The sequence below is a fragment of the Phaenicophaeus curvirostris genome, chromosome 2, assembly GCF_032191515.1.
Source record: "Phaenicophaeus curvirostris isolate KB17595 chromosome 2, BPBGC_Pcur_1.0, whole genome shotgun sequence".
Classification (NCBI taxonomy): domain Eukaryota; kingdom Metazoa; phylum Chordata; class Aves; order Cuculiformes; family Cuculidae; genus Phaenicophaeus; species Phaenicophaeus curvirostris.
Window position 1 is genome coordinate 20,941,970 of NC_091393.1, and position 27,822 is coordinate 20,969,791.

At 40.9% G+C, this 27,822-nt stretch overlaps 1 protein-coding gene across 1 annotated transcript in view; it reads left to right on the forward strand.

The window, feature by feature from the left end:
- LOC138717338 (dystonin-like) overlaps positions 1 to 27,496 on the forward strand; it is a 176,151-nt gene extending 148,655 nt beyond the window's left edge. The window contains exons 11-24 of the mRNA XM_069850854.1: positions 16,749 to 16,861; positions 16,997 to 17,103; positions 17,646 to 17,765; positions 18,089 to 18,184; positions 18,264 to 18,391; positions 21,818 to 21,911; positions 22,241 to 22,395; positions 23,241 to 23,703; positions 23,791 to 23,919; positions 24,078 to 24,155; positions 24,272 to 24,433; positions 24,531 to 24,635; positions 26,512 to 26,607; positions 27,362 to 27,496. Of these exons, the coding sequence (XP_069706955.1) occupies positions 16,749 to 16,861; positions 16,997 to 17,103; positions 17,646 to 17,765; positions 18,089 to 18,184; positions 18,264 to 18,391; positions 21,818 to 21,911; positions 22,241 to 22,395; positions 23,241 to 23,703; positions 23,791 to 23,919; positions 24,078 to 24,155; positions 24,272 to 24,433; positions 24,531 to 24,635; positions 26,512 to 26,607; positions 27,362 to 27,496 (1,981 nt within the window). The remainder of the gene's footprint in view (positions 1 to 16,748; positions 16,862 to 16,996; positions 17,104 to 17,645; positions 17,766 to 18,088; positions 18,185 to 18,263; positions 18,392 to 21,817; positions 21,912 to 22,240; positions 22,396 to 23,240; positions 23,704 to 23,790; positions 23,920 to 24,077; positions 24,156 to 24,271; positions 24,434 to 24,530; positions 24,636 to 26,511; positions 26,608 to 27,361) is intronic.
- The last annotated feature ends 326 nt before the right edge of the window (positions 27,497 to 27,822 follow it).

The window sequence follows — 27,822 nt, forward strand, 5'->3', positions numbered from 1 at the left end:
ACCGTACAGCGCTCTGAGTCCCAGAGAAGTTAGCTGTGGCAGTACATAGCTTCATGGTAAAATGAAGCTGTATCAGAATCAATGAGGTCTTTTTCTGACTAACGCTTCTGTTCTGGTAGCCAGGCAGGGAGAGTCTTCTTTTAGTAACATTGGCAAGACAAAAGGAAATAGCTGGCAAAAGACTAGGCTGTTTTATTTCAGGACAGAGCAGCCAAAATAATGAACATAGCACAGGCCAGTATTTGAAAAAATAAACAATTTGAATGATATGGAGAGAGGACAGGGAAAAAAAGGAAGGAACATAATGAGATGGGACAATGTAAAATATTTCTCAGAACCTCTTCAGAACCTCCTATGGCTTATGCAGAGCAGTGAAGCCTTTACAGCTCAGCAGCTACTGCTTGTGGAGCTAATAAATAATGAAAAACTCGAATCCTGTCCTCCAGCTCTGCAAGAGTTAGTGCCTTGGGATATGACTGAGTCCCTGCAGTGGCTTTGCTGGAGTCAGTGTTTCTGGCAGTGCTCTGTGAGTTTGGTTCACAGCATTTCAGTGGGGAGACACGGGAACCTTTGACATGAGCATGTTGCACAGAGCGGATGATTCAGTAGCTGAGGAGCAGAGCCCCATTTTCTGTGCTTCTGTGCCAGTTTCCATGTAGCTTATCCTCTTCCTGCAAACGTAACTTCTCCATCTAATGTCTTTTGCCACGAGAAGTTACACGTTCTTGGACTCTGTCTTGCTGATGAAATCAATAAGATTCTTCCACTGATTTCAGTGAGCTTCTGTGTTTCTTTCCTTCACTGTTTTGTACCATTAAAACAGAGGTAATAATTTCCAGCTATTGCTCACAAGATAGGAATGATCTTTCCAAACATGATATTTTTAACAACGATATTTTACTCCAGAAAGCTCTCTCAAAGCTTGGTTTGTGTTCTGAGCAGTAAATAGATTAAATAGTAACAAAATGTGCACATTTCTGGCAGTGATTCTCCATATGTCTGTTTTGGGAGCTCTCAGTCTGTGGCGCAGAGGTGGTCTCAGGAGCTGGGCTGAACATCCTGCAGATGCTATGGGCTGGTATAGAGATGACCAGGGATGCCTGGTCATGGTGCAGGGCAGTAGCCCCTCCTGTGCCAGGTATGCTATGCTCACTCTCGTGATGGAAGCACTGTGCACCCCTGGGCCAGGAAGGGTGTCTGATCTTCTCAGCAGGAACATGACTGCCAGCCTGGGAGGGATATAAATGGGCCCAGACCTAATTTTAAGGAGATGACATTTAGTGCTATGGCAATAATAAACAGAAAGCTCAGAAATACCGAGGCATGTTACTGGTATCTAGAATTGCAGTTGTACTGAGTGACAGCAAGCTGTATGTTGGATGGTAAGCACACACTTACCCATGTCAGGGGCACAGTGGTGCCCCAGCCAGGAGCAGGGTGGCTGAGGGCATCAGGCACCTCCCCGGGGATGGGCCAGGTGGGTTGCACCACCCATAGCTCAGCCCGGCACCAGAGGCGAGAGCACCAGCAGCTCACAGAGGACAGGAGCCACGCTGTCTCTGAGCTGAACCTGAGCACAAAGAGGCAAACCCTGTAATCACAGCCCAGGCATCACCACTGGGGGTGTTTAGCCTGGAGAAGAGGAGGCTGAGAGGAGACCTCATTGCTCTCTACAACTACCTAAAAGGAAGTTGTGGAGGGGGCGTGCTGGCCTCTTCTCCCAAGTGACAGGGGACAGGACAAGAGGGAATGGCCTCAAGCTCCGCCAGGGGAGGTTTAGGCTGGACATTAGGAAAAAATTTTCACAGAAAGGGTCATTGGGCACTGGAACAGGCTGCCCAGGGAGGTGGTTGATTCACCTTCCCTGGAGGGGTTTAAGGGACGGGTGGACGAGGTGCTGAGGGGCATGGGTTAGTGTTTGATAAGAATGGTTGGACTCAGTGACCCGGTGGGTCTTTTCCAACCTGGTGATTCTATGATTCTGTGATTCTATGGCTGCATCATTGAGAACTTGGGTCGTACAGGTCCAGCACGATCCCTGCAGTCGGTCATCCATGAGATGGGGAGATCCATCTAGAACTGTCCAGTTCTAGATGTCTAGAACTGTCATAAACCACCACTCTAGCCTCCTGTCATCTAGAACTGTCCAGTTCTAGAAGACAGGAGGCTAGAGTGGTGGTTTATGATTATCTCCTTTCAAGGCAGAAGCAATGTTTTAAATTGCAAGTATGCGCCAGCTTCAATACGTCAGGGAGCTGCTGAAGCAGCGTAGGGCTGGGCGAGGAGCTGGGCTGTGAGTCAGTCGCCAGCGGGCAGGGAGCTTCTCCCCTGCCTCCTCTTAACAGCAGGTGGGGATTGCTTCATCTGGGCTGCCAGTAGCGGGCTCCATTTTTTTCTGCCCAGCAGGGGATCCCAGCACCTTTTGCTGCAAGCCAGCTAAGATTTATGATGCAGAACCGCAGGGACAATGCATGAATTTACCATGGCTCCCTGCTCCCCACAAGGTGTGTGGGAGAAGCAGGAAATGGCATCTTGGCTTGGATCAGAAACGGCGTGACCAGCAGGTCCAGGGAGGTTATTCTCCCTCTGTACTCGGCACTGGTGAGACCGCTCCTCGAATCCTGTGTTCAGTTTTGGCCCCTCACCACAAGAAGGATGTTGAGGCTCTGGAGCGAGTCCAGAGAAGAGCAACAAAGCTGGTGAAGGGGCTGGAGAACAGGCCTTATGAGGAGCGGCTGAGAGAGCTGGGGGTGTTTAGCCTGGAGAAGAGGAGGCTGAGGGGAGACCTCATTGCTCTCTACAACTACTTGAAAGGAGGTTGTAGAGAGGAGGGTGCTGGCCTCTTCTCCCAAGTGACAGGGGACAGGACAAGAGGGAATGGCCTCAAGCTCCACCAGGGGAGATTTAGGCTGGACATTAGGAAAAAATTTTTCCCAGAAAGGGTCATTGGGCACTGGCAGAGGCTGCCCAGGGAGGTGGTTGAGTCACCTTCCCTGCAGGTGTTTAAGGCACGGGTGGACGAGGTGCTAAGGGGAATGGGTTAGTGTTTGATAGGAATGGTTGGACTCGATGATCCGGTGGGTCTCTTCCAACCTGGTTATTCTATGATTCTATGATTCTATGAAAAGGCCAACATTTCCCTGGCGTGACTACTTGTAGTACCCACTGCAGCATCTTGGAGGAGATCTTGGCAGGTGTGTGGCGGCTGGATGAGCCAGATTCATCCCCGTCCCCACGGCCAAGCCTGGGGATGTGGGCAGCCTGCAGGCACTCAAGTCAGTCACCTGCTCTCCTGAGCAAATTCAGGATATTTGTTTTCTTTCCTCTCAAGCAACAAGGATCAGGTTGTTTGAGCAGTTCTTAAGGGCCTTCAGTCACTTTCTCTCTTACCTGTCTTAAGAGTATGAATGAGTTCGAGTGATTTTGCAGTGTTTTTTGATCAAAGGGAAGGAATTTTATGAATGACAGAAATGAGAGGAGAGAAGTATTCTATTTGAGGTACTTGGCTCTATACACTACTTGATTTTTTTTCTCCTAAACGTAATTTGTTTTCACGTGAGAAGGTTGATTATGTTTCAGCAGGTTCCAGTGGTCTGTGTTTATAGAGTAAGGTGGACATACTTGACAAGAGGGAATGGCCTCAAGCTCCGCCAGGGGAGATTTAGGATGGATATTAGGAAAAAATTCTTCACAGAAAGGGTCATTGGACACTGGAACAGGCTGCCCAGGGAGGTGGTTGATTCACCTTCCCTGGAGGTGTTTAGGGCACAGGTGGAGGAGGTGCTAAGGGACATGGTTTAGTGTTTGATAGGAATGGTTGGACTCGATGATCCGGTGGGTCTCTTCCAACCTGGTCGTTCTATTATTCTCATTCTGTCACTGAGCTGCTGAGGAGTATGTAAAGTTTCCATTTTAAAACGTCCTGTATGTGGTTAAATCCCTAGGAAATGAATGGGTTTCCACACCTGCCTCAAGAACTGCCTCAGGAGGCTCCATTGCAGGCCCTGAATTGTGCTTTTCACATTGTTGTTCTGTATGAATATCTGTTCTTACATAGAAAGATTAAATAAAATGTTCAGATTAAAAAGTCAGTTTTAATACTGAACATCACCATGCTTGTTAATTGTACAATTTTTTTTTAAGTATTCCATCCTTTAGACTCTGTTTTTGAACCTCTACACCTTTCTCTGGATGTGGGATCAGATCCATTAGTGAAAGCTACAGATATGCCCAGGAGAGTCGAGAACATTCTATATGTCTCATCTATTATCTAATTGGCCTTTTATAGCTTCATTTTTCATTGAAGACGTATGTTGTTTGCTTCAGTATGTTGTGTTGGAAGAAATCTGACTTCGGGCAATTTAAAAAGTACATGATGTTTCTTTTATGTCATCATGTCATACGTAGCAAAAACCTGTAAACCTGCCTTCAAAGTCGGAGGCTGACTTTAGTCAGCATGTAATGCCCAGATTTTCCCAGAGATTGTAGAACCATAGAATGGTTTGGGTTGGAAGGGACCTTGAAGATCACCAAGTTACACCCTCCCTGCCATGGGCAGGGACACCTCCCACAAGACCAGGCTGCTCAAGGTCCCATCCAACCTGGCCTTGAACAGTTCCAGGGAGGATGTTGCTGAGATACAGCTGTCTACACACTGGGGTCTTCATTCTGCAGCTCAATCAATGTACTTCTAGTCAGTAGGATGCTCTTTACGTGATGTTCTTTATTTGTGTTTCCATTTTCATATGTACATGCCTTTTGCCCAGGAACAAGAAGTTCTCATCTTTTGGGACTGTATCCCCCTGCTAAAACATATAAAACAATTGTTGACGATAGAGGATGAAGGCCACTCTTCTTTCATTAGGAGTTCGATGCTAGATTGGAGCTACTAATCTAAATTGTAGATGTAGATTACACTTTGCAGATACATTTATTTTAAAGGAAAGGAAATTCAAAGCTATACCGAAATGACAAACAGCTTTTTTTTTAACTTCAGACTGCCCTGAGCCTTTGGTACACAAGGACTGTAGGCAATTTCAGTTAAAAAGTGACTGAAAATGGAACTTACAAAGTAGCAGAAGTAACAGCTGTAAGATTTACAGTTAAATGGCACCTATAGACACTTCAATAAGGACAGTGGCTACTCATACTCAGAAAACAGGCATGGTTGCAGACCAGCTCACCTTGGTTTCTAAAGAAGAAAAGTGAAGAATGGAGGGTAGGAAAAGAAGTTTAGCATCAAACACAAACACTTGTTGTAAAAATATGTGCACTCCTTTCTACTTTTTATTTTTGCATTCTTACAGTGTTTATAATGGAGGTAATTTTGCTTTTAACATTTGCAAAAGGAATTCCCACAAGAGCAGTATGTTCTTGTACAATTAGATGATAGCATTTAATGATTAGCCCCAGTGGTGCCTGTATGGTGAAAAATAGCATCTGTTCAGGAATTACTGCGATAGCAGTTCCCAGATAAACCCGTATTTTTAAGTTTCTGATCTCAGGTGTTAAGTCTGTCCTCGTAAACGAAGCGAGTCCAGCTCCTGCTCTGTGACCCTGTGGGTAAGTGGTACAACAGGGTTTGTGTCTGCATGGCTGAACTGTCCCCTCTGTGCCCCAGACAGGGTGCAGCCCTTGAGAGCAGCCCTGGGTCTGTGTTGTCCCTCGAACAGGGCTCAGGTATTGCAGGGGAGAGTGCAGGTCCCAATGAGCCATGGCCGTGCTGCGGGAAGAACTAGAAATCATAAAATCATGGACTGTTGGTCTGGCCTTCTGTACACTTTCAGCACAGACATGTCCAGTTATGTCTGGACTTGAAGGTGAATTTCAGCAAGCATACAAAATAGGAAAGACACAGCTTAGGGAAAAAGTCTGACAAGTAAGCAGGACTGTGGTATACGTACACATGAAGGGTTTGAGACAAGAAAACAAGCAGGGTTATTTTATGTAATGCTATACCAAGGCTTGCCGAGACCACATGTAGACAGTTGTCTACAAATTTTGGCACCAAGATAAGTATTAAAAATGCTGCAGAGAGAGAAAGTGGTACTAGAGTTCAAAGGGGTGCATTTTGAGCACAAAATAGAAGGAAAATGGGTTTTGCTTTATTGTTAAAGAAATGTGAGGATGTGATCCAAAGGGGCCTTTGGCACTAGTAGACTTTGTGTATGACCTTAGTGATACCTGTAGTTTTAAGTTGTATGTAGTTTAGAGAGAGTGCAAGGAGAAAACGACCATTGGCCCCAAATAACAGAGGAAGAGGCTTAGAGTGAATGCAGCCCAGAAGGAGTGTAGCTATGCTGGATGCTTCATGTGGAAGGAGGAGGAATAGAAGTTGCAGCAAAAGGTGTGTCCTTAAAGGAAGCAGCACCGTGACAGCTCCATAAATGCTAGATAAAGCAAGAGAAATTTTCCAGGCTCACAACGTTTTCCTTTGAAATATTACTATAATAATACAATTCCAGAATTACTAAGGGGGTATTTCTTGGAGTGTGGTATAGCAGGGAGCATGCTGGATTCCTGACTGCTAAATAACTGTTCTGCTTTAGAACAAGCTGTTTCAACCTTCCCTGGGACAATTTGCCCTGTATGTATGGTTAGTTGAACACTGAGCTCCTGGCCAGCAGCGCATGTGGCATCCCTCTGATGTTAAAACATGTTGCAGCTGATCAGGTACTGACATGAATACATTCCTTATGGGGAGTGGTAGCGATGCCTCCGTTTGCAGTAACATGTTGAGCACCCTTGAGGAATGAATGAGAAAGAAACTAAATTTTACACAGTGTCAAGCCTTAAAATGCTAGGGGATATGTTTTAAATAAAGAGATTAGTCAGGTCTGCTAGTTTTGGCTTGCTCTTTTGTAACTAGTCATTTATTGTTACCCAGCTTTAAAAAAAAAGAAAGCATGAGTTTGGTTACATTCCCCCTGCTTCCCATCTGCCTTTCTGGTCAGAAGCTGCTTTTTGTTTTTTAACAGTTTTTGTTACGTAGAAGAATGAGACTTGGGATTAAGAATTAGCAATTTGGGGAAAGATAAACAACATTTAGGATGATTAAAAATACTGACAACCAGACGTGCTTTGAATGTTAACTTGCCTGAGTATGCATATCCATACAATTAATGGGTTTAGAAATAGCAAGGATGCTTTGGCTGCAGTTTGATTAAATGCACTCAGAAAAATTCTATTGTGGCTCTTGGTGGAGGCTGTGTTAAAATAGTACTGGAAGCAGGCCTGCAAACAAGTCTTGTGAGGAGTGGCTGAGGGAGCTGGGATTGTTTAGCCTGGAGAAAAGGAGGCTGAGGAGAAGCCTTTTCACTGTCTACAGCTACCTGAAAGGTGGTTGTAGACAGGTGGGTGTTAGTCTCTCCTCCCAAGTGGCAGGTGAGAAGATGAGAGGAAATGGCCTCAAGCTGCACCGGAGGGGTTCAGATTGGAGGCTAGGAAAAATTTCTTCATGGAAAGAGTTCTCGGGCACTGGCAGAGGCTGCCCAGGGAGATGGTGGAGTCACCTTCCCTGAAGGTATTTAAATATGGATAGATGAGATGTTCAGGGATATTGTTTAGTAGTGGACAGGTATGGTTTCGCTTTATGATCTTGAAGATCTTTTCCAACCTAGTGATTCTATGATTCTATTAATTTTAACATCTTGTGTTGCAGTGGTTAGCATTAGTAGGTATTGGATGGAAGACTGCCAGGCAATTGAGTTGATTAATTTCAGGTCTGGACTTAAAATGATCCCTGTGTATTTGTGCTGGATCCTACTGCTGAGTAGCAGCTGAGTGAAAGGTAACGGTTGGCTTTTGGCAATAACTGACAAGAAACAAAATTTGGGGATGAAATCAAAGCTTTTCTCTTGCTTAGGCCAAATAAGAGTAATATGAAAGGCCAGGTTTTTATTCTAGTTTCATGTGTCTCTTACTATTTGATTGGTAATGATACGGACGCATAAGGATGTCAGAAGTCTTCGTCCAAACTGGTACGGTGTCTGACCCGCAGTGGTGTATGTACCTAGGATGAATCAGACAGGGAGAGGTCTTGGTCTGTGACTGTGCCTTTGGCAAGTTTGTGGCATGTGAAGAAATAGTTGCCCCAAGGCAGGACTGCAGGAGGAACCTTTGGGAGGCCTTTTGAACTCATTGAAGTACCTCATCCTTCTTCCCTGTTGGTAACTGTATCAATCCCACTGGGAAGGCAGCGTGTGAGACAGTTGCTGCTGGGGTCTGGAGGGAGTTTTCTTGGGGAAGAGAACTGAAAAATCACTTGATTTTTCATAGTCTTTTTCTTCATAGTCTTTTTGGTATTGAAGCACTACAAGGAAAGGTACATTATGGTTATTTCTGTAGGTTGCACAGTGTGGGTTCAGGTTCATAAAATCATAGAATCACCAGGTTGGAAAAGACCTGTTGGATCATGGAGTCCAACCATTCCTATCTGCCGCTAAACCATGTCCCTGAGCACCTCATCCACCCGTCTTTTAAACACCTCCGGGGATGGTGACTCAACAACCCCAACTCTCTCAGCCGCTCGTCGTAAGACTTGTTCTCCAGCCCCTTCACCAGCTTCATTGCTCTTCTGGACACACTCACATGAATTAACAGCTATGAACCTTGTTTCTATTTAAATTTTATCATAGGCAAAAAACTGGCAAAGTTACTATGGCATTACTGTTTTTCTAATGACAAAAACATCTCCTGTTACAAAGAGAATGTAAAATCTGGTTTCAAAGCTCATGAAAGGGCTGACTGAGATTCTTTCTAGTTTCATTCATGTGTATCCTGAGCTTGAAATCTACATTGCAAACTTACTGCCAAGTTGTGATTAGGGTTCATTAGGCATGGCTAAAGCTGAACTCGACACTCCAAGTTTAACTAATAGGTCTTTCATGTTACAATGCCTCAATTGTATCTTTATCTAAATCAATTGGTGTGGCAAGTTACAGGTAAAGTTTTGCTGTGCTAACAAAGGTGGGACAGGAGGCTTCAGTAGGTTTATTAAACTCAGCGCTTGTGAAATCAAGGACGACGGGCACAATAAAAGGAATTATCTGAATGAGCTGTGTATGTTGTCAGGATCTAAATTAATAAGTTACAACACCTGAGGGCTTTTTTTCCTTATTTTCAGTGCAGCTGAAACATTAATTGTTTTTCTGTTGGAAGTCTTGATAAAACATGTTGGGATGTCTGAAGCAGAGAGAGGAAGTATATCTGTAAATAGTGTGCCCTTGTTACAGTATTTCCAGCTCACTGTCACTTGCAATAGTTTTCAAAAATTATTCATTTTGTCTGAAAAGTTATATATGAAAAATTATGAAAAAGACATAAAAAAGTGAGTTGAAGAGTTTGGATCGCATGGCAGTTTTTCAGCTCTTGAGGGAATCAATATCATCTTTAGAGAGGCTTTGAGTGAAGTCTGTAGAGGCACGTAAAATAATTAGTACTGGCATTCCTGTCATACCAGCACAAGAGAAGACAAAACCAGAGTGTACAAGTCATAATGCTCATGTGAAATAGATGGGCATAGTGTGTCAGGGAGGCTATGGACTTGTGAAGCTTGAGAAAACTATTTGCCATGCGCTTGAACAAACAAGCTTTATTCACTAGTTTGCTTTTGGGTTCTTCACAGTTGTCAGGATAAAACTTTTTCTAGAATGACAGTTTTCAATTAGAGATTTTTTGCACTGTCCCTGAATGCTGGAATGTTGCCTAACTTGAGTGATGGCACTGCTCAGTCTCACCCAGTAGTTTGATGGGCTGGGATAATTTTTGCATCACCATGTCATGTATTGAAGATGTTATTGTGAAGTCTATGGTTGAACAATCATTTTAGTCTCCCATTTGACGTTACATGAAATATTTCACGTATTTCCCCCCAAAAGATATTTCTGAAAAGTAGTCAAATATTTATATAAAATACTTCAGATAATCTGTGTCAATTGGCAGAGACAGAAGGATTTAATGAAGTACTTTTCAGCTACTTTCAGACTTCTTGTCAAGTCCTGAATGATGAATTACCAGATATGACTTCTACTATGCATCTCTTCAATAATGGCATTAAAATTTTGGTAGCCTTTTCAAATTTGTTTCATGATAATTGAATTAGAAAGCCTTTGAGAAGTTCGAAGCTAATCTGCAGTAGTCAGTGTTATCAAATCTGTGAGAGCCAGTTAAACATTTTTGCATTTAAAATGTGCAGCATTGCTTTATGTTTCTGAGCATGTCGATCTGAAAACGTGTTCAGAGAGGCAGAGCACTTCATGACAGATTTGCAGTTATCTAAACTTCTACTCAGTAAGGTCAGTGGATTTGGCTTGCTTTGGAGTAATTCTTAGATTCTGGATAACTTACTAGAAAGGTTACACTGGATGTGTTGGCCAGATTTCCACTGACTATAATGAACTACATATAGACGCTTGCATGTAGACGCCTTCATTTAGATGGATCTCACCCACTGGCCATTTCATCATATACGTGTAATGGAGGTTTTGTGGTCTCAGAGAAGTAGTAAAGCTGGAGGCTTTCAATCTCTTTTCTTTCTTGTCATGTCCGTGTGAATCTATTAAAAAGAACCAAAACCATTCTCCATGAAAGTTACAGTCTACAGTTACATTTCCTGTGAATGCCTGATGCTGATTACATGATCATGATCTGACCTGGCCGTGCATTATTGCATGCAAAACTCCTTCCTGAGTGACTCTACTTAATAGTATTGTAACTATAGATGAAAAGTCCTGCCTGTCCTTTGACTGATGGTTTCCTCTGCAGGACAGCTGCAGCCAGTTGTTCTTCATTTAGGTACCTGCATCACACTTACATCCATGATATATCTTTCATGTTCCCTTTTCTAGCTTTTCTACTCAAATGTTTGAGTGGTGTGCAAAACTATCCATCTGGGAGGCATGTGGGCCTGGGGACCAGTGCCAAGAAGCTCCAGGCAAAAGTCACCGGGTTCGAACATCTGTTTCAAAACTTACTTTTGCCAGTTGCAGACATTGGCATGGAAATTGGTGCTTGCATCTCTGTACTGAGGACTGAGACTGAAAGGTTCTTTTCCAACATAGTGCAAAAAGCTTAATGAAGCTAGAAAACCTCTTCATGTGTGATTGTCCTTTGAGACAAATCTGCAGTTTTGTAAGGAATCCAGAGCTTCTGAAAGCAGGGTAATCCAAGGTATAGTGGAAGGTGGTGTTTACTCAGGAGTCAACATTGTACTCTCTCTCCTCATCGTGGAGTTTTTGGCACTGAGGAACCTGGTACAGAACCTTGTGCTGCGTGTCTCTGTTGTGGTCCTTGATTCTGATTATGGAAGATGTCCCTTCTTAATGCCACGAAGTCATACCTGCTCACTGGTTTTGAGCAGAAACTCTCTTCCTCCTCTGTAAGTGATCAGAGTATGTGGAAAGAAATCTGAATTACTCTGCTCCCTGAAACTTGGGTTTCCAAGTTCTTTGAAACTGGGTTACTGAACCCGGATAGTCCTGAACACAAATAGGTCTCTTTTTCCCCAAGACATGGCATCCTTTTATATGGAAGCTCCCATGTGATGATGGAAAAAGAGATCAGAGAGATAGCTGCGGTAGATACATGCATTACCAAAGGGTTCCTCCAACACTATTACTAGACTTCGTGGTCATGACAACGTACAGAGCACTGCATCTGCAAACACTGAGCATCTATACATTCGACTCGATGATCTTAAAGAACTTTTCCAATCTAAATAAGTCTGTGATCTGTGATTCTGTTACAGTATGTGTTGGTTGCAGTCCAGGAGTCATTCCCATTGTGTTCATGCCTTGGTCCTTCCAAAGCAGGCTCTTTGGCAGGTTGTTTTGAACAAGACTTAGATTTGTACCTGACATGGAGACAAAGTCTTTAGTAAGTTCCCAAACACTGACGCTGTATATATAAGCTGGCTTAAGTATTTTAGTAGTGCTTTTGAAACTCTTCATAAGGGGTGGGTTAAATTGTAGGTGTTACTATATAGTAGGTTGAATAATAAATAGATTTTACTTCATCATCTCCTTTGTAGAGTTACTGGGAAAGTCACAGGAGATATATGATAGGAGAGATAGAGCTCAAATTTCTGTTTTACATGGACATTTCCTGTCTTCTGATTCCTTTCTTTGCAATCTTTCTGCTGTTAATCAGAATCAATATAGTAGATATATTTCTTGTGGTCCCTTCTGAAATGTATCTTGAATTCTATCTGTTTGGGAAGTCCTGCTAATCTTGTCTTTTTAAAAATCTATTTTATGACTAAGTATTCTGGCACAGTTTTAAATTTCTTTTAGTCGACCTCCTTTCTGGCACCCATCCTTTCAATTGTCTGTGAACAATGAAGCACACAAATTGTTTAATTGTTATAGGCACGTTCTAAGTACAGCAATGGAAAAGCTAACTGGACTATAGTGATGTGTTCACTCTGCCTCTTCAGTCATGTTTTCTCTGAGAGTTCTTCTTGAGGTTCACTATATTAGTATTTCTGGGTAATATAAACCAAGAAAGAAATATCCTTTTTAGTATAAGGTATTACTCAGCCAACATTTAGAGTTTTGACTGAAAGAGAGTTGTGCAGATTAAACAGCTTACATAGTCCATGTAATTAACTTTAGGCTTGTCAGTTACCCTCCTGAACTTGTTAACAGTGTTTCCACATGGAGTATTACTCTGATGTCTATAGGTTTTGATAAAGTTAAACATTGTCATAATTTGGGCAACTATTATCTGGGAACAGGTGGGGGAAGGATGTGGTTTCTTGATCCTTGACTGTTAAAGATCTTTTTCCACTTTGAAATATCAAATTCCCTTCAAATCTAACCTTTTGTTTTAACGAGCTAGTATTGTAGCTGCTGGTTTGGATCTTCAACTGTTTTACAAGGTGTTAGGTTCTGGCCTTGGGGATTCTACGTGTGCCAACTATTTATTTTGCACAACTCTGATTACAAGGAGTCTTTGCAAAGTAGAAAACTTGCATTCAATCAGTATAACTTGCATTATAACCCCTCTCATTTCCTCATGCTGTTCTGCAGATATTGTTCACTTGCTTCTCTTTGTGGTGCTAGGTATTTATTTTCTTGAATTGATCCTAATTTTGTTAGCTTCCTAATTGAAGTGATATTAATCACACCTTTTTTTTTCCCTTCTCATACAAATTGTGTCTAATTTCTAACACCTACACTAAGATCTCGAATGGCAAACACTAATCTTACTTATAAATGAAATGATTAATGACTCACAGTGTAGGAGCCAAAGCCCTTGACTTAGGTGCGGCTGCAGAAGAAGCATCTCCTTTGCATGGAATGTTCCAACTCGGCTGGTGTTTGGGATGTTTGTGTGTGTTTTGATGGCAAGGGCCCAACCCGCTGAAAAATCTAGCATAAGGTGACTCACGATATTATAACAGAAGGTAGAGTCATCATCTTTTACTTGAAGCGCATTTCATTTAATTTGCTCTTGACTTTGTATAAAACCACTTAAAAGTGCTATGCAAATTGATATAAAATATATTTATAATACATTACAAATAGCTTCTACAAAACTCGTGTGTTTTTTCTTTACCCTTAACAGTGAAGATGTTTGCCGTGGTGGATGATACTTTTAAATCTAGTGTTTGCTTCAGTTAGGACAGTTAAATAAATACGTATTAGAAGGATACTCATCACAACTACAATTCAAACAGTTAATGGTATTTCAGAATTCCAAGGAGAAATGAAAAACTAAAGATATTGAAAAATATTTTTGATCATTTATAATACAGCCCCATAACACTCCCTGTGTGCAGTCTGTGCTCACTGATACTGGATTCCCTTGATTCTTCAGGAAGGGATGGTGATCGGTGATCACAACACTGAAATCCGCGTGCGTCTGCTCAAATGCAAACTCCCATGTAGCTGATCAGTGGGCAGGTATCTCAGCAGATAAAAATGATTTCTATTTTTAATTAAAATCACAATAAAACACTTTTATATAAAAGGAGCAACGTGGCAATAAGCCATTTTCTGAGCCATGTTTTTAGGTTGTGTTTTTCTCAGGTTAAAAACAGTCTTGTACCAAGCTGTGGGAGGTAAGCTCCATTTTCTGTGGCTTTGTGATATATCACTCTACTATTTGGGCAGTGGAAGGGGTGACCTGTGCAGGGTGGAAGCCTCAGGCCCCCAGCAGCGTGTGCTTCCCATGGGCAGTACTAGGGGCTTTTACATTCAAGTCATAATACCTGTATTTTCCCTTCCGTGAGCCATCAATGGGCTTGTTCTCAATCAGCTATTGAGCCTGTTGACTGCTTCAAAACACCCAGCACTATCAAGGCAGAGATAAATGCTGTCTTCTATAGTATTTTCTGGTTGATTGAGACTTTAGATAAATACAGACCATTAATCTAGGTTGACGTGCTATGTATGAAGTGTATAATTAACTGAAAACTGCAGTATTCATTGCAAATTTCCCTTGTATTTTCACTTGAAATAACCCTATTGAAATAACCAAGGCCAGATTGGATGGGACCTTGGGCAGCCTGATCCACTGGGAGGTGTCCCTGCCCATGGCAGGGGGGTGGAACTGGGTGGTCTTCGAGGTCCCTTCCAACTATTCTGTGATTCTGTGATTCTGTGATTCTATGCTGGGAAGAGTTGCAGGGTTGGGAAAGTATGTTTAAAAGCTAGGGAGGCATCTCACAGAGTGGGCTTCTCTTCAGCTGGGGATGAAGCCACAGCACTGATGTAAGATGATGTCTTAAGCAACAGCAGTTGTTTTTATTGACTTTTTACCTATCCCATACTGAGAAAAACCTTACCTTTTCTCCATCTAAATGAAAGCTTTATTCTAAGGAGATTATTGTGTCAGTATCTATGCAGCTTGTTTTCTGGGAACAGTCAAGGCTTTTACAACTTGTTTCTTCTTGTTCTGAGAGCTGGCAATTGAGCAGGCAGCATAAGTGATCCTTGGGCTGTTTTTATGAGAAGTGAAACAAATATAAAGAAGGCAGGTGAAAAAAAATAACCAAACCAACAGTGCAGGCTTACAGAAACCTGCTTCTGTTGTCAAAACTGTGCTGTGAAAGCAATCTTGTTACTCATACCATCACCATTATTGTGGTTGAAATAGGAGACTGGAGTGCTCTGTTTCTTTTTCTAGTATGGTCTTTTATTTTTCATGGATTTTCTGTGCTGCTAAGAGCAACGGATGATATTGGTTTCGTTGCATTGTTTTCATTGCACTCAAATTTAGTGAAAAATGTCATGACCTTGATCATGCTCCCACTAAGCATGTTGGAAGTGGCAAGTCCCGCTGAATTAGAAGGATTATGGTTTGAGTTTTTTTTTACACTGCTTCAGTTTTATTATTAATTAAATGTTCTTTCAAGAAACAATAGGTGCGGTATTATAATCCATCTTGTAGACTTGACTTTTGAAGAGCACAAGAAAACCAGTGGTTCTAAGTAGCTGAAAAAAAATACATTATTATTTGCAGTCCCTTGTAGTTAATTCAAAGACAAACTTGTACCAAGTTTCCCAAAGTTGGTCCCATTTTGTCATCTAGGGAATTTGGGATGTTACCAAATGACGTCATTAATTTTGAACCATGTGATAGGTAATAGTTTTATTTCTCTCTTTTGCAATTATTTAAAGCTTCTGCTAGGTAAAACTGAGAAAAGAGTTCCTCTAGAAACAAAAAAGAGAAAGTTTAAGGACTGACTTGTTCACTAAAGCTTGTGTGTCATTTTATTCTTTTGGAGTTTTGTTTTAGTTGTTTTTTCAGTGTGAGTCTGGTTTTCAGTAGCATAGGGTTTCAGTAGCAAAAGTTTCAGACTCTTGTAACTCTAGTTGGGTTTGTTTGGATGAGTTTTGGCTCAACATCTTTGAAAACCATTCTTCCTTTCATTTTTTATGGCTCAGAGGATTTCTGGTGGTGAAGGAGGCAGCTAGAAACACGTTCTGCCCTGAGAATCCAAGATCTAAAAGCCAAGCACCACAGACTAAACCTAAAGGACAATATTGAAGTTTTAGATTAATTTGAAACATTAAAGGATAATCCTTAATGGTACAGGATAATACTTAATGTGCCTTAAAAATGTTAATAGGCAAGATTGGCTTAACATGGGTAACCCAACAAGAGCATTGTGGCTGGCAATGGAATTTCGCAGGATGAAGGTGTGAAGAGGTAAATGGATGGGTCTGAGGGTTTTGTTAAGACAACTGACAGCAGCATTTATCTGAAAATTGAGCTTCAGTACAGTTTGAACAAGACTTTTCTAAAGCCCACTAAGAATACTACTTATCTCCCAGGTTAAAGTGATGTTTTTGTGACTGAACTTGTTTCTGTACGGGTTCTGACACGTGATGAAGACTTTGATGCAGAATGACTAAAACCTTGTAAGGCAGTAGAAATGAACTTCCTCAGGTGAAAGAGTGCTAAGAGAAAAGTGAGTTTAACCTCCTCAAGAGCAGTGGAAAGGACAAGGGGTGATAATACTGTGGCAATGCACATGGATTAATGTATACAAGAAAATAAACATATATATAGGGGATGGCTAGAAACTTCAGTTTGTAGATAACTACAACACTGGCAGTTCTTTTTTATCTACTGCTTGTGTTTATCACTTAGCACTGACCTCACAGTATTTTAATGAAGTCCTTTTTTAAGGAAAATTCTGTTGCTCTATCCATCTGTGTTCTTGGTTTCATTTACTAATACAGCAGTGATTTAAAACCATTGAAGAGTTGTAATCAAGTGTTACTGTTTTTATTTGACAGGCCGGACCTGATAGACATGAATACCGTTGCTGTTCAAAGCAACCTTGCAAATTTAGAAAATGCTTTTTTTGTAGCAGAAAAACTTGGTGTTGCCAGACTTCTGGATCCTGAAGGTGAGAAACCTGCAAAGAGCTTTGTTGGAAACCCCCTAACATTAAAATAAAGTCTAGTTTGCTTGTAGATTGTAGCGTATTTGTGGGCGTTCTTACAGGTACATGATGAAGTGCTGATCTTTCTTGCTCTTTTAGATGTTGATGTTTCCTCACCTGATGAGAAGTCAGTAATAACTTATGTGTCATCGCTTTATGACGCATTTCCCAAAGTACCAGAAGGTGGTGAAGGCATCGGTGCAAATGTAAGTAGGAGAAATATACTTGTGAAGTGTGTGAGCCTCATTAATACAATTTTTGATGTCAGCTCTAGAATGTTAGCTGGGTCTTCTGTAGGACTGCTGTCACACTTTTCTTTGACATGATTTTCTCTGCTGAGATTTTAGAGGTTTAGCAGCTCTTTCATGTTCTGGGCATGAAAATATTTCTGCAAAGAGCTTAACTGAAAACAATATACCTGAAGTTGGAGAAAGGTCAACTCAAAGTTCTTTCTTTCCAGTCATGAACCTATAAGTTGTGCGACTCTTAATTCTTGTCAATTTTAAGTTTTTAAACAAGAAAATTTTGTGGTTTCAGTGCAGTTATTTGGGACAAAAACTGATGAGTGAAATCATATCTTTGGAAGCTTTAAGTGAGCTGTAGTGAGCAAGTAGATATTGTTTCAGAATGGGAAGGTTTAGAAATATCGTTTCTAGGTGTGTGTAGACCTCAGACTTCAGACGTAAAGCAAAAATGAGCTCTCAGATGTATTTTCTTCTGATCTGTAACCTGGGTTGTGCTTTGGTAGGATGTTGAAGTCAAATGGGTTGAATATCAGAATATGGTGAACTACCTCACGCAGTGGATCAGACACCATGTCACGATAATGTCTGACAGAACATTTCCCAACAGTCCTGTGGAATTGAAGGTAAGGTGTGGTGTCTTAAACTCCTTGGTGGAGTGACACTTTATCTTCCTGACTCAAAGCGTGCTTGAAAAAATGAAGTGCTTGTTGATTTATACAATCAAATCAAGTGTAGAACAGTACTACTTAACATTTTCAAAGTACAATAAATGCATTACTATCATATGAATCATCCAAAACAGCAGCTTGATTGCTGATTGTTTTTGTAGAACTCAAGTAGAACAGTATAAGAAAGTAAACTTATTAAGACTATTAGGAGAGTATTTAGAGAATACGGTTATATTCATTGCAAGTAAAAGCTGATGTTGTGTTTTATGTTTCTGTAGGCACTTTATAATCAATATTTACAATTTAAAGAAACAGAAATTCCACCAAAGGAGACAGATAAATCAAAAATTAAGCGTCTATATAAACTGCTCGAGGTAAGTTTTATCATGCATTGAAATATATAGAAATTCCCTTCCTGTGGCTAAAAATAACAAATATGTATGCTTTGTTAAGGTCTGGATAGAATTTGGACGCATCAAACTTCCTCAAGGCTATCATCCAAATGATATAGAACAAGAATGGGTAAAGCTTATTATTGCTATGGTGGAAAGAGAGAAGACCCTTCGGCCTGAAGTGGAGAGGTATGCTAATGGATATTGGAGAGGTTTAGTTAATGTATTTGCTGTTGTTTTAACCCATAAAGGAAATTTGTGAATGTTGTCTTCCACGATAATGCCCACGTTATTATTCTAGATCCAGTAATTCTGCCTTTGCTTAGGCCTGAAGTGTTTATCTGCTTTATAGAAGCAAGTCCAGACGGAATAGTCTCAGAAGGTTATAATGAATAGTATCTGTGCTTCAGATCATCAAAGCACTTAAACACAAATATAAGCACCTTCTTTGTACAAATTGGTCAGGTCCAGGTTCATGCCGCTTTGCTGTCTCACTTGGAATCTATATCATATAGGCAACATTCTCATCCTTTACATGAAATGTGTATTTCACTTGGTGCACAGCATCGTGGGCTGACACTTGTGCTTTTTAGTGGTACCTCTTTTGAGTTCTGTGGCAGACAGCTTGCTATCCATCCGTTCATTAATTAAACCCAACTTTACTTTAAGTTAAATGATTCGTGGGGCTTCTACCTGCAGATAGCTATAGACACATGGCTCTGGGTTCATTCTGCTTGACTTTAAGTATCCAAAGGAGACACGTAAAATCTGAATCACGTTCTAGAGAATCCTTGCACACACTTTCTGGTGACCATAGGGTGATCATTCTGTCTGGTTTAAGCACCTGAAATAAAGTGTAAAGAATCCAGGCCGCTGTGTAGAAAGTCCTCAGAAAGACAAATTTTAGCAAGAGAGCATCCCAAAGACAGTCAGAGTTGATTAAATATATGTCACACTTACAAAAGCAGGACTGAAATGGCAGATTCAGTGTGAGGTGTTGGTTGACAGCATCCTGCTAGGAAATAAGTTCCTCTAGAGTAATACAAAGTTATCTTCACCATGCACAGCAGAACACTGGAAAACAGTAGAAATACAGCCTGCTAGATCTTGTAGGTTAATCTGTCCTGACCTGCCAAAAGCAAAGTTAGTGCCTGCCTTTGAGAAGAGGAATTCTATTCATACTTGCAGAAAGCTGGATTATCTTTGTTGACAGTGTGAGTAAATGACATTAGCTTATTTCCTTTTTATTCAGATGAATTGAGCACAGGTCAATAAACATAAACATAAACTTCTTGCTCTATTTCAGGATTGGTAAACATGTTTAAAGTGACAGACCATATGGTGAGGCCGCTATACGTGACGGTCACTGTAAAATGAGAGAGCAAATTTGATGAAGTGATTTCTGGCTTAGTGATCAAGCTAAAATTGTCAGATAATCTGGACACAAGAACTTGATCCATGTTTGTTTTGTTGTTTACTAGTGTACCTCATGAATATGAGGTGTTGATACAGCTTCTGGTGTGGGATTTGATTGTAGCAAATATAGGACCTTAGCGAATACTGAAATTTGGCAAGTACTATAACTTTACCAGCAAGAGTGGTGAATACAACTGGAAGTATCCACACAGATTATAGAATCATAGAATGGCTTGCATTGGAAGGGACCTCAAAGCCCATCCAGTTCCCCATCAGACCAGGCTGCTCAGGGTCCCATCCAACCTGGCCTTGAATACTTCCTTGGGCAACCTGTGTCAGTGTCTCACCACCCTCATTGTGAAGAATTTCTTCCTAGTGTCTGGTATAAATATTCCCCTTTCCATTTTAAAGCCACTCCCCCTCATCCCATCACTCCATGTCCTTGTAAACCGTCCCTCCCCAGCTTTCCTGTAGCCCCTTCAGGTACTGGAAGGTCACTAAAAGATCTTTTCAGAGCCTTCTCTTCTCCAGGCTGAACAACCCCAACTCTTTTAGCCTGTCCTCATAGCAGAGGTGCTCCAGCCCTCTGAGCATCTTTGTGGCCTCCTCTGGACCTGTTCCAACAGTTCTATCTCCTTCTTATGTTGAGGATTCCAGAAATGGACACAGGACTCTGGGTGCGGTCTCATGAGAGCAGAGTAGAGGGGGAGAATCCCCTCCCTGACCGTGCTGGCCACGCTGCTTTTAATGCAGCCCAGGACACAGTTGGTCTTCTGGGCTGTGAGGGCACATTCCCAGCTCACGTGGAGCTTCTCATCAACCAGCCCCACCAAGTCCTTCTCTGCAGGGCTGCTCTCAGTCACGTCATCCCCCAGCCTCTATTGAATCTGCGGTCAGTCCTGACCCACATAGACTATGTGTGGCCCGATTGGTGTAAGGGATCAAAATTAATATGATGTCAGTAAGGAGAGTGCCAAACTGAGCTCTTGTGTCCCAAACTAACAGAGCTTGGCATTACTGCAGTGTCTTCTGTGTAAACACAGTCAGCTTACAGTGTTAGTATGATTTTCAGGAGGTCCTAAAAGCAGGGGCTGAAAGGCTGAAAAAATCACCCTGAACCCAAATTCTGAGTTAGTTAAAGTTTGAGTTTAATGGCTGCAATCAGATTTTACTTACTTGTTTTGCGGTTGAAATGACAAGAAGCAATTAGCTCCGTACGTGGAAGAAGCTGAAGGGGAATTTGCAGGAGGGCAAATGAATGGGACAGGGCAGTTAGCAAACATGCAGATTTGGACAGTGGAGTAACAGTGGTGTGTTGGATGGTGTACAGGTGTCTCAAATGAAATTATTATGAGCTGGTTAACCATGATATTCCCCTAGTTCTATTGTGCAGTTCCATGTGAAGGAAAAAGAGGCAGCCCAGCCTGGAGGTGTTTAGTACTGTACTATGGAGTGTGGAGTTCTCACTTCAGTCATTTTTGAAACTTTTCATAGAAGAGACTGAGAAACACTGCAGAGACTTCCTTAAATTCTTATTTGGCTTATAGACAGCCAGTGACACTTAAATAAAATATTTGGCACGTGTGTTTCCTAGAGACGCCCTAATGTTGCTGCCTAGTCTGTACTTGCAAAGCTTTAATGCAAGGTAGGGAAGCCAAAACCAAGGTAGCATATGTAGCCCCAGGTAAAATCCTTTGAAGAGCTGACATTATGTTAATTGCCGTTTTGAATATGCATGCTGAAGCGTATTTAAAGGAAGAGTGCTAGGTGTTTCAAAATCCAGTAGTGAAATTTCATCCCTAGAAGCTGTGCTTTTTGTAGGAGTTTCATCTTTTCATTTTCCAGCAAATGTAGACAGCCAGAAGAATCGTGCTCTGGATGTAAAAATGAACAGCAGTAGTTATAGCTACCATAGCAGTGATTCGCTTTTCAGCAACAGTACGAGTGCTCGAACCAGCGTTGACTCTAATGAGAACTTCCTTTCTGTTAATTGTGGTCCCACATTGATAAAATCTTGTATAAGCTTTGGTAATGACACCTTAGAAGGAAGCAGGTAACTTGGCGTATTTATTTGTGCTTTGTGTTAGGTGCTGGGTTTTTGGATGTTTGTTTGTTTTTTTAAAGTCATGCAATTTTTCTGTTAAGTATAAATAACATTAATACTTATTTATTTTTCTGAAATACTCTGGCATCACCTAGGTTGGAAATGCTGCAGCAGATTGCAAACAGAATCCAGCGGGACAGCCGGAGCTGTGAGGACAAACTAATACTTGCCCGAAATGCTCTGCACTCTGTAAGTTGGTGATTTTACCTGTCTATGTTCATGAACTTAGTGCAGTCGATTGGCTACTTAAAAAAAATTCTTTTGTACTTTTGAGTGCATGTTTAATAGCTGCTGCTTTTATTTTCCTTGTATTGTTATTTTAATTTAGCATTTCTTCAAGAAAATACCAAAAATTGCCTAGAGTGGGTTCTATTAGTATTTTTTTCGATTGTTAGATAAAATATTTCACAATTATTTCAAGATCCGAAAAAGCTTTTGTAAAAAAACCCAGGATTTCTTATGGTATATTTCTCTTCAATTTAGCTGCAGGGCTTAGTGTCTCTCTCTTCTTTATTCAGGACACCAAAAGATTAGAGTCGGGACTCCAGTTCCAACATGAAGCAGAGATAGCTGGCTATCTTCTTGAATCTGAGAACCTTCTCCGCCAGCAAGTGATTGATGTCCAAATTCTTATTGATGGAAAATACTATCAGGCAGACCAAGTTGTACAAAGGTACTTTACAGTATTTATATGACTAAATAGATGTCCCAAATATGGATACCCATTATTAACAACATTTTCAAACCTACCACTCTATGGATGAACTTCTCAATCTGTCACTGGGCACACAAATAAAGATGATCAGGTGTTCTGGTGGGTATATTGCTCACAAACGTTGAAGACAAGAGGAGCTGTTTGTACTGTTCTGCGAAAATGAAGTCGTTCAGTGGAACACGACTTTAATGTTTGCTAACATGAATATAAAGATGTTGGCTTCCTTTATTTCACCTGAGACGCTTTTAGAATTCACTAACTTTGATTTTAAAAAGGAGATGAGATTTCTGGTGAAAGCTGCAGATATCTTCGCAGGTAGCAAATAGGGTAGCAGTAGTTTTTCTGTGGGAGTGTGTGCATGGTCTTAGCAGAAAGCTGCATTTATCCAGCATAATCCAATTTTATGAAGCAGTGGCTTCACAGTTTTTCGGGATTTGTTCTGGACTGGGTGAGATCAAGGACATAAGAGATCCTTGGCAGTGAACTGCAAGTGTTTGATGTACTGCAACATGCAGTATCTTGTAAGAGTTCTGTCTTGCTAGTGCCCATACCACGCCGAGTTTCTGGTTGTTGCCCGATTAATGCATCTGTTATCTGTTTTTATATGGACATACATATTTATGTAGACATGCCCTACGCTTCATTATAAATGTTTATTTATAAATACAGGCATACAACTAAAGTGTAAGAAATCATGTGAATTGATATTGCTATTCAGTTCATGATGATAAACCTTAATCATAAGCATTCATTGAAATTATTATTTTATATATGTATTTATTTAATTTCTTTTATTGTAATAGAGTTGCAAAACTTCATGAAGAACTGATGGCCATACGGACCGAATGTTCTTCCATCTACAACAAAGGGCATGGACTGACAACAGAGCAGACGAAGCTGATGATATCGGGAATAACTGAAAGCTTAAACTCAGGATTTACAACAAACTTAACCCCTGAATTAAATACTGCAATGACCCAAGGTTTAACACCTACTTTGACTTCTTCTAGCTTGACTTCTGGCCTTTCATCAGGTCTTTCTTCCAGACTGACGCCAACCATCACTCCCGCTTACACACCAGGCATTCCACCAAGGTTAATTCAAAGCTATGTGACAGGAGTAGACAGTGGGACTCTGCAAACACTCAAACTGATGCAAATAAGAAAACCTCTTATGAAATCAGCTTTTATGGATCAGAATTTGACAGAAGAGGAGGTAAACATGAAATTTGTCCAGGACCTATTGAGCTGGGTGGAAGAAATGCAGGTAACAATCTTAATGGCAACGGTGTGCTTCTAATGATTATGTTCGCTCATTGTAGATCGTAGCTAATTTTTCCATCTTCTTTGTAAGGTGCAACTTGACCGAGCAGAATGGGGTTCAGATTTACCAAGTGTTGAGAGCCATTTAGAAAATCACAAAAACGTCCACAGAGCTATTGAGGAATTTGAATCCAGCCTTAAAGAAGCTAAAATTAGTGAGGTACAGCACCATATCCTGTATTTCTTATTGAATTTTAGAACTGTGCTTGTGTTCCACAGTCTTACTGCTGTCTAGTTGACATATCATGACATTGGAGATCTAAGGGTTTAACATATCTAACCTTTTTGTTATCTTTTGACCTCATGTACCGGATACAGATCCAAATGACTGCCCCTCTTAAACTCAGTTATGCAGAAAAATTGCACAAACTGGAGAGTCAGTATTCAAAACTCTTGGTAAGTTTCTCACACCTCTTTGATGTTCAGCTTTTCAGTGTACCTCAGCTTTGATAAGGAACGAGCTTTACATCCTGATTTGTGTAAATCTTTTTTTTTCCTTCTTCTTAATAAAGAACACATCAAGAAATCAGGAAAGACATTTAGATACTCTTCACAATTTTGTCTCGCGTGCGACTAAAGAGTTGATATGGCTGAATGAAAAAGAAGAGGAAGAGGTTGCATATGACTGGAGTGAAAGAAACCCCAATATAACAAGAAAAAAGGAATACCATGCAGTATGTATTGCTAATATAATCCAGAGGGAATTATCTTTTAGAATTTAGGAGATTTTTAAAACATTTGTATCTTTTTTGTTTTTGTCTGGAAAAAAAGGAATTGATGAGAGAGCTTGATCAAAAAGAAGAAGTTATTAAATCAGTACAAGAAATAGCTGAGCAATTGCTTCTTGAAAATCACCCAGCCAGGCTAACCATTGAGGTAAGTTAGTAAAAATGGCACACAAACAAGAAAATAGTTTTGTGAATCTAGAGTTATTGATACAAATTGCATTGACAAGCTTAGGACACAGAATAGTTCTTAGGTGGTTTCTCTCCTGTTGAGTTGAAAGGTGTTGTTCAGTAGAGCTTTTCTAGTCACTTACTGTATGTATTCCTGCTATGTTTTAGAGCTGGTTTCATAACTTTTTTTCTCAGTGACTTATGAAACTTGTTTCACTGTTAAAGATCTGACCAGGTCATGTGATTTACCTCAAATTTGAATTAAACGCTATGTTATAAAGGTTTGCATGAAATGTACTGTACCTCGTAACAAGTTTCCAAGAGCAACGTAAAATGCTTTTGCCTGTAGATCTACAGGAAAAGAGTAAATACAGACAGTGGGTGGTAAAAATGGAAACAAAAAAGCTGTTCTATTATATAAGAATGAAAAAAAGGTCGGGGTGGGGGGAGGATCTTTGTGGTTCTTCAGTTCATTGAGTTTATATCTGCGTGAATTTGAAACTGGAAGAAAACTCCTCCTTTCTTTCCTTTTCATGACATTTACTTTGAACAATAAATTACCTTTTATGTAATACAGGGAATTCCATTCTTTAAAAGTATTTGCTGTTATAACAGGTTCTTACCAGTGTGATATAATTGAGAATATTAAAAATAGGTATTATGAATCTAGGCTGTCACAGTGAAGGTGATTATGCAGGTTATGATTTCTAAAATAATGCTATATTGAAACACTTTAAAATAACAAAAATGGGGAGTTATGCCTTTTTATGCCTACAGAATAATCTCTGCATTAATGCATCAGTTTGAAATTAATTAAAGGCAATGGAAAAACTCCTTTCAATTCCCTGAGAATCATAGGGAATTGAAAAATTGAGACTTTGAGCTTTTTTCTCAAAGTCAAGAGTGCCCTCTGCTGGTGCATCTGCAGTGGCCGCGCTCAGCTCAGTTTCAGGGGCATCATTCCAGTAGAACTGTGTCCCTTAAATTTCTTGTGCAACTGTTACACGAAATTATACACTGCAGCAATTGCTGATTAATTATTTTTATTGTGAATTCAGTGTTACTTTAATACCTGGTTTGTATCCAACGAAGGATCCAGCTATTTTGAATGAGTAAATAGCAAAACTTATCAGGAGAAGGGCAATGGGGCTGGTGAAGGGGCTGGAGCACAAGTCTTTGTTGTTTAGCCTGGAGAAGAGGAGGCTGAGGGGAGACCTTATCACTGTCTACAGCTCCCTGAGAGGAGGTTGTAGCAAGGTGGATGTTGGTCTCTTCTCCCAAGTGACAAGTGGCCTCAAGCTGCAGCAGGGGAGGTTCAGATTGGACGTTAAGACAAATTTCTTCACTGGAAGGGTTCTCGGGCACTGGCAGAGGCTGCCCAGGGAGGTGGTGGAGTCAACATCCCTGGAGGTATTTAAAAGACGGGTAGGTGAGCTGAGGGATATGGTTTAGTAGTGGACAGGTATGGTTGGACTCAATGATCTCAAAGGTCTTTTCCAACCAAGCAGTTCTATGATTCTAGACTAGCTTAGACTGGGAGAGCTTCAGGAGATGTAGTTCAGCCCCTGCTTAAGACAGTGTCAGGGTTGTTGGGCTGAATCATGTGAGTGCCCAAGAATGTGGTGATTTCATCCCTTTTCTGTGTGAGTTTTCTGATGTTTGCCTATGCTGTAGCAACTGTTTTTTTCTCGTGTCTAATTGGAATTTTCTTGCTACAGCTTTCCTAGGTGAGGGAGTCAGGTTTAGATGCTTGTGTTTGCTACATTACTTTAATGTTTCCTAATTTCTAGAAACGTATGCATGTTGGTGTTTTTTTTTAAATTTCCTTTTGTAAAATCTTCTTGTTTCCTCTAAAGGCCTATAGAGCTGCAATGCAGACACAATGGAGCTGGATTCTTCAGCTCTGTCACTGTGTTGAACAACATTTGAGAGAAAATGCTGCATATTTTGAGGTAAGAATAGGAAATGTTTTGAGTTAAAAGCATAACAAAGAAGCTCTACTGAAACTGCTGGCTGCTTTCTCACAGCAGTTCTAGAATAGTCATTTGTCATGTGCAGTCACTGGATGATGAGCCATGCTCCCACAGCGTTGCCATTCCTGTATTGTCTTCACTATGGTTATATCAGTTCACAGAGGGTGAAAAACCAGCCTGATGTTTTTTTCAGAGCGCTGCAGCTGCAAGTTGAGACTCTGAGGATGAAGCAGTGTTCTCTCCTCATCATAGACAACTGCTGTCAATACAGCTTGTGCAAATGATGTAGAGTAGAGAGTGGTTAATGGTAGCCAAGGGACAACATATTCTAGGTGTTTTTGCAGAACTATCCAAATAGCAATGGAACGTAAAGCATTAATAATAAATGGAACAGAGAACACCCTGAAAGCAGACATGTCCAACAAAACACCATTCTGATTATCATCCACTTATATACTCAGCAAGTGATACAGCACTCGGGTACATGCATGAGAATGGAAGGCTTAAGGGTTTCCCAGTTACGTGCACCAGGATTGAAGTTTTAAGAGGTTTTGGATAAAAAAGCCTCCTTTTTAATATTTAAATTATAAAGATTAGTTCTTAGTGTCTTCTGGGTTAGGTAAGGTTGAAGAGGCAGGGGACTGATGCTGGGATGAGGTGCCTTTGGACTGAGAAAGGTGAGAACCCAGAGTCGGGAAACGGACACTGAAGCAATTTGGGCTCCTGGTATTAGGTGGAAGAAATGAGAATTGTGGATTTGAGAAATGAGGTTTTGGGGACAGAGTCGGGTGAGGATTATGGCAGGACATTTCCCTTCCCAGCCATGCTTAACCAGAACCCCAGTTTGGAGGTGCAGATGCCCACGTAGAACTGCCAAGTGTGGAAGCTCACTTCCCTCCTTCACAAAGTGTTTGCTCTAGTGGGCTTGCTGAAGGTCACAGCTAGTTTGATACAGTTTTAGACTTCGTCTGTTCTTTATATATGACAGTAACCGTAATTCCAAGGGAAGCAAGAATCACTTCAGAAAACATTTGCACTGCAGGAACAGTGATTAACTAACGTTCAGTAACTGCTGAATTAATTTTGCATGTGGATACTACCAAGAATAACTGGTGTTAGAGCCTTCCTGAAGAGCACAATGACACATGAGATCACTTTGTGTGCTACAGTGGTCACTTCAATCTGCTAGAAATG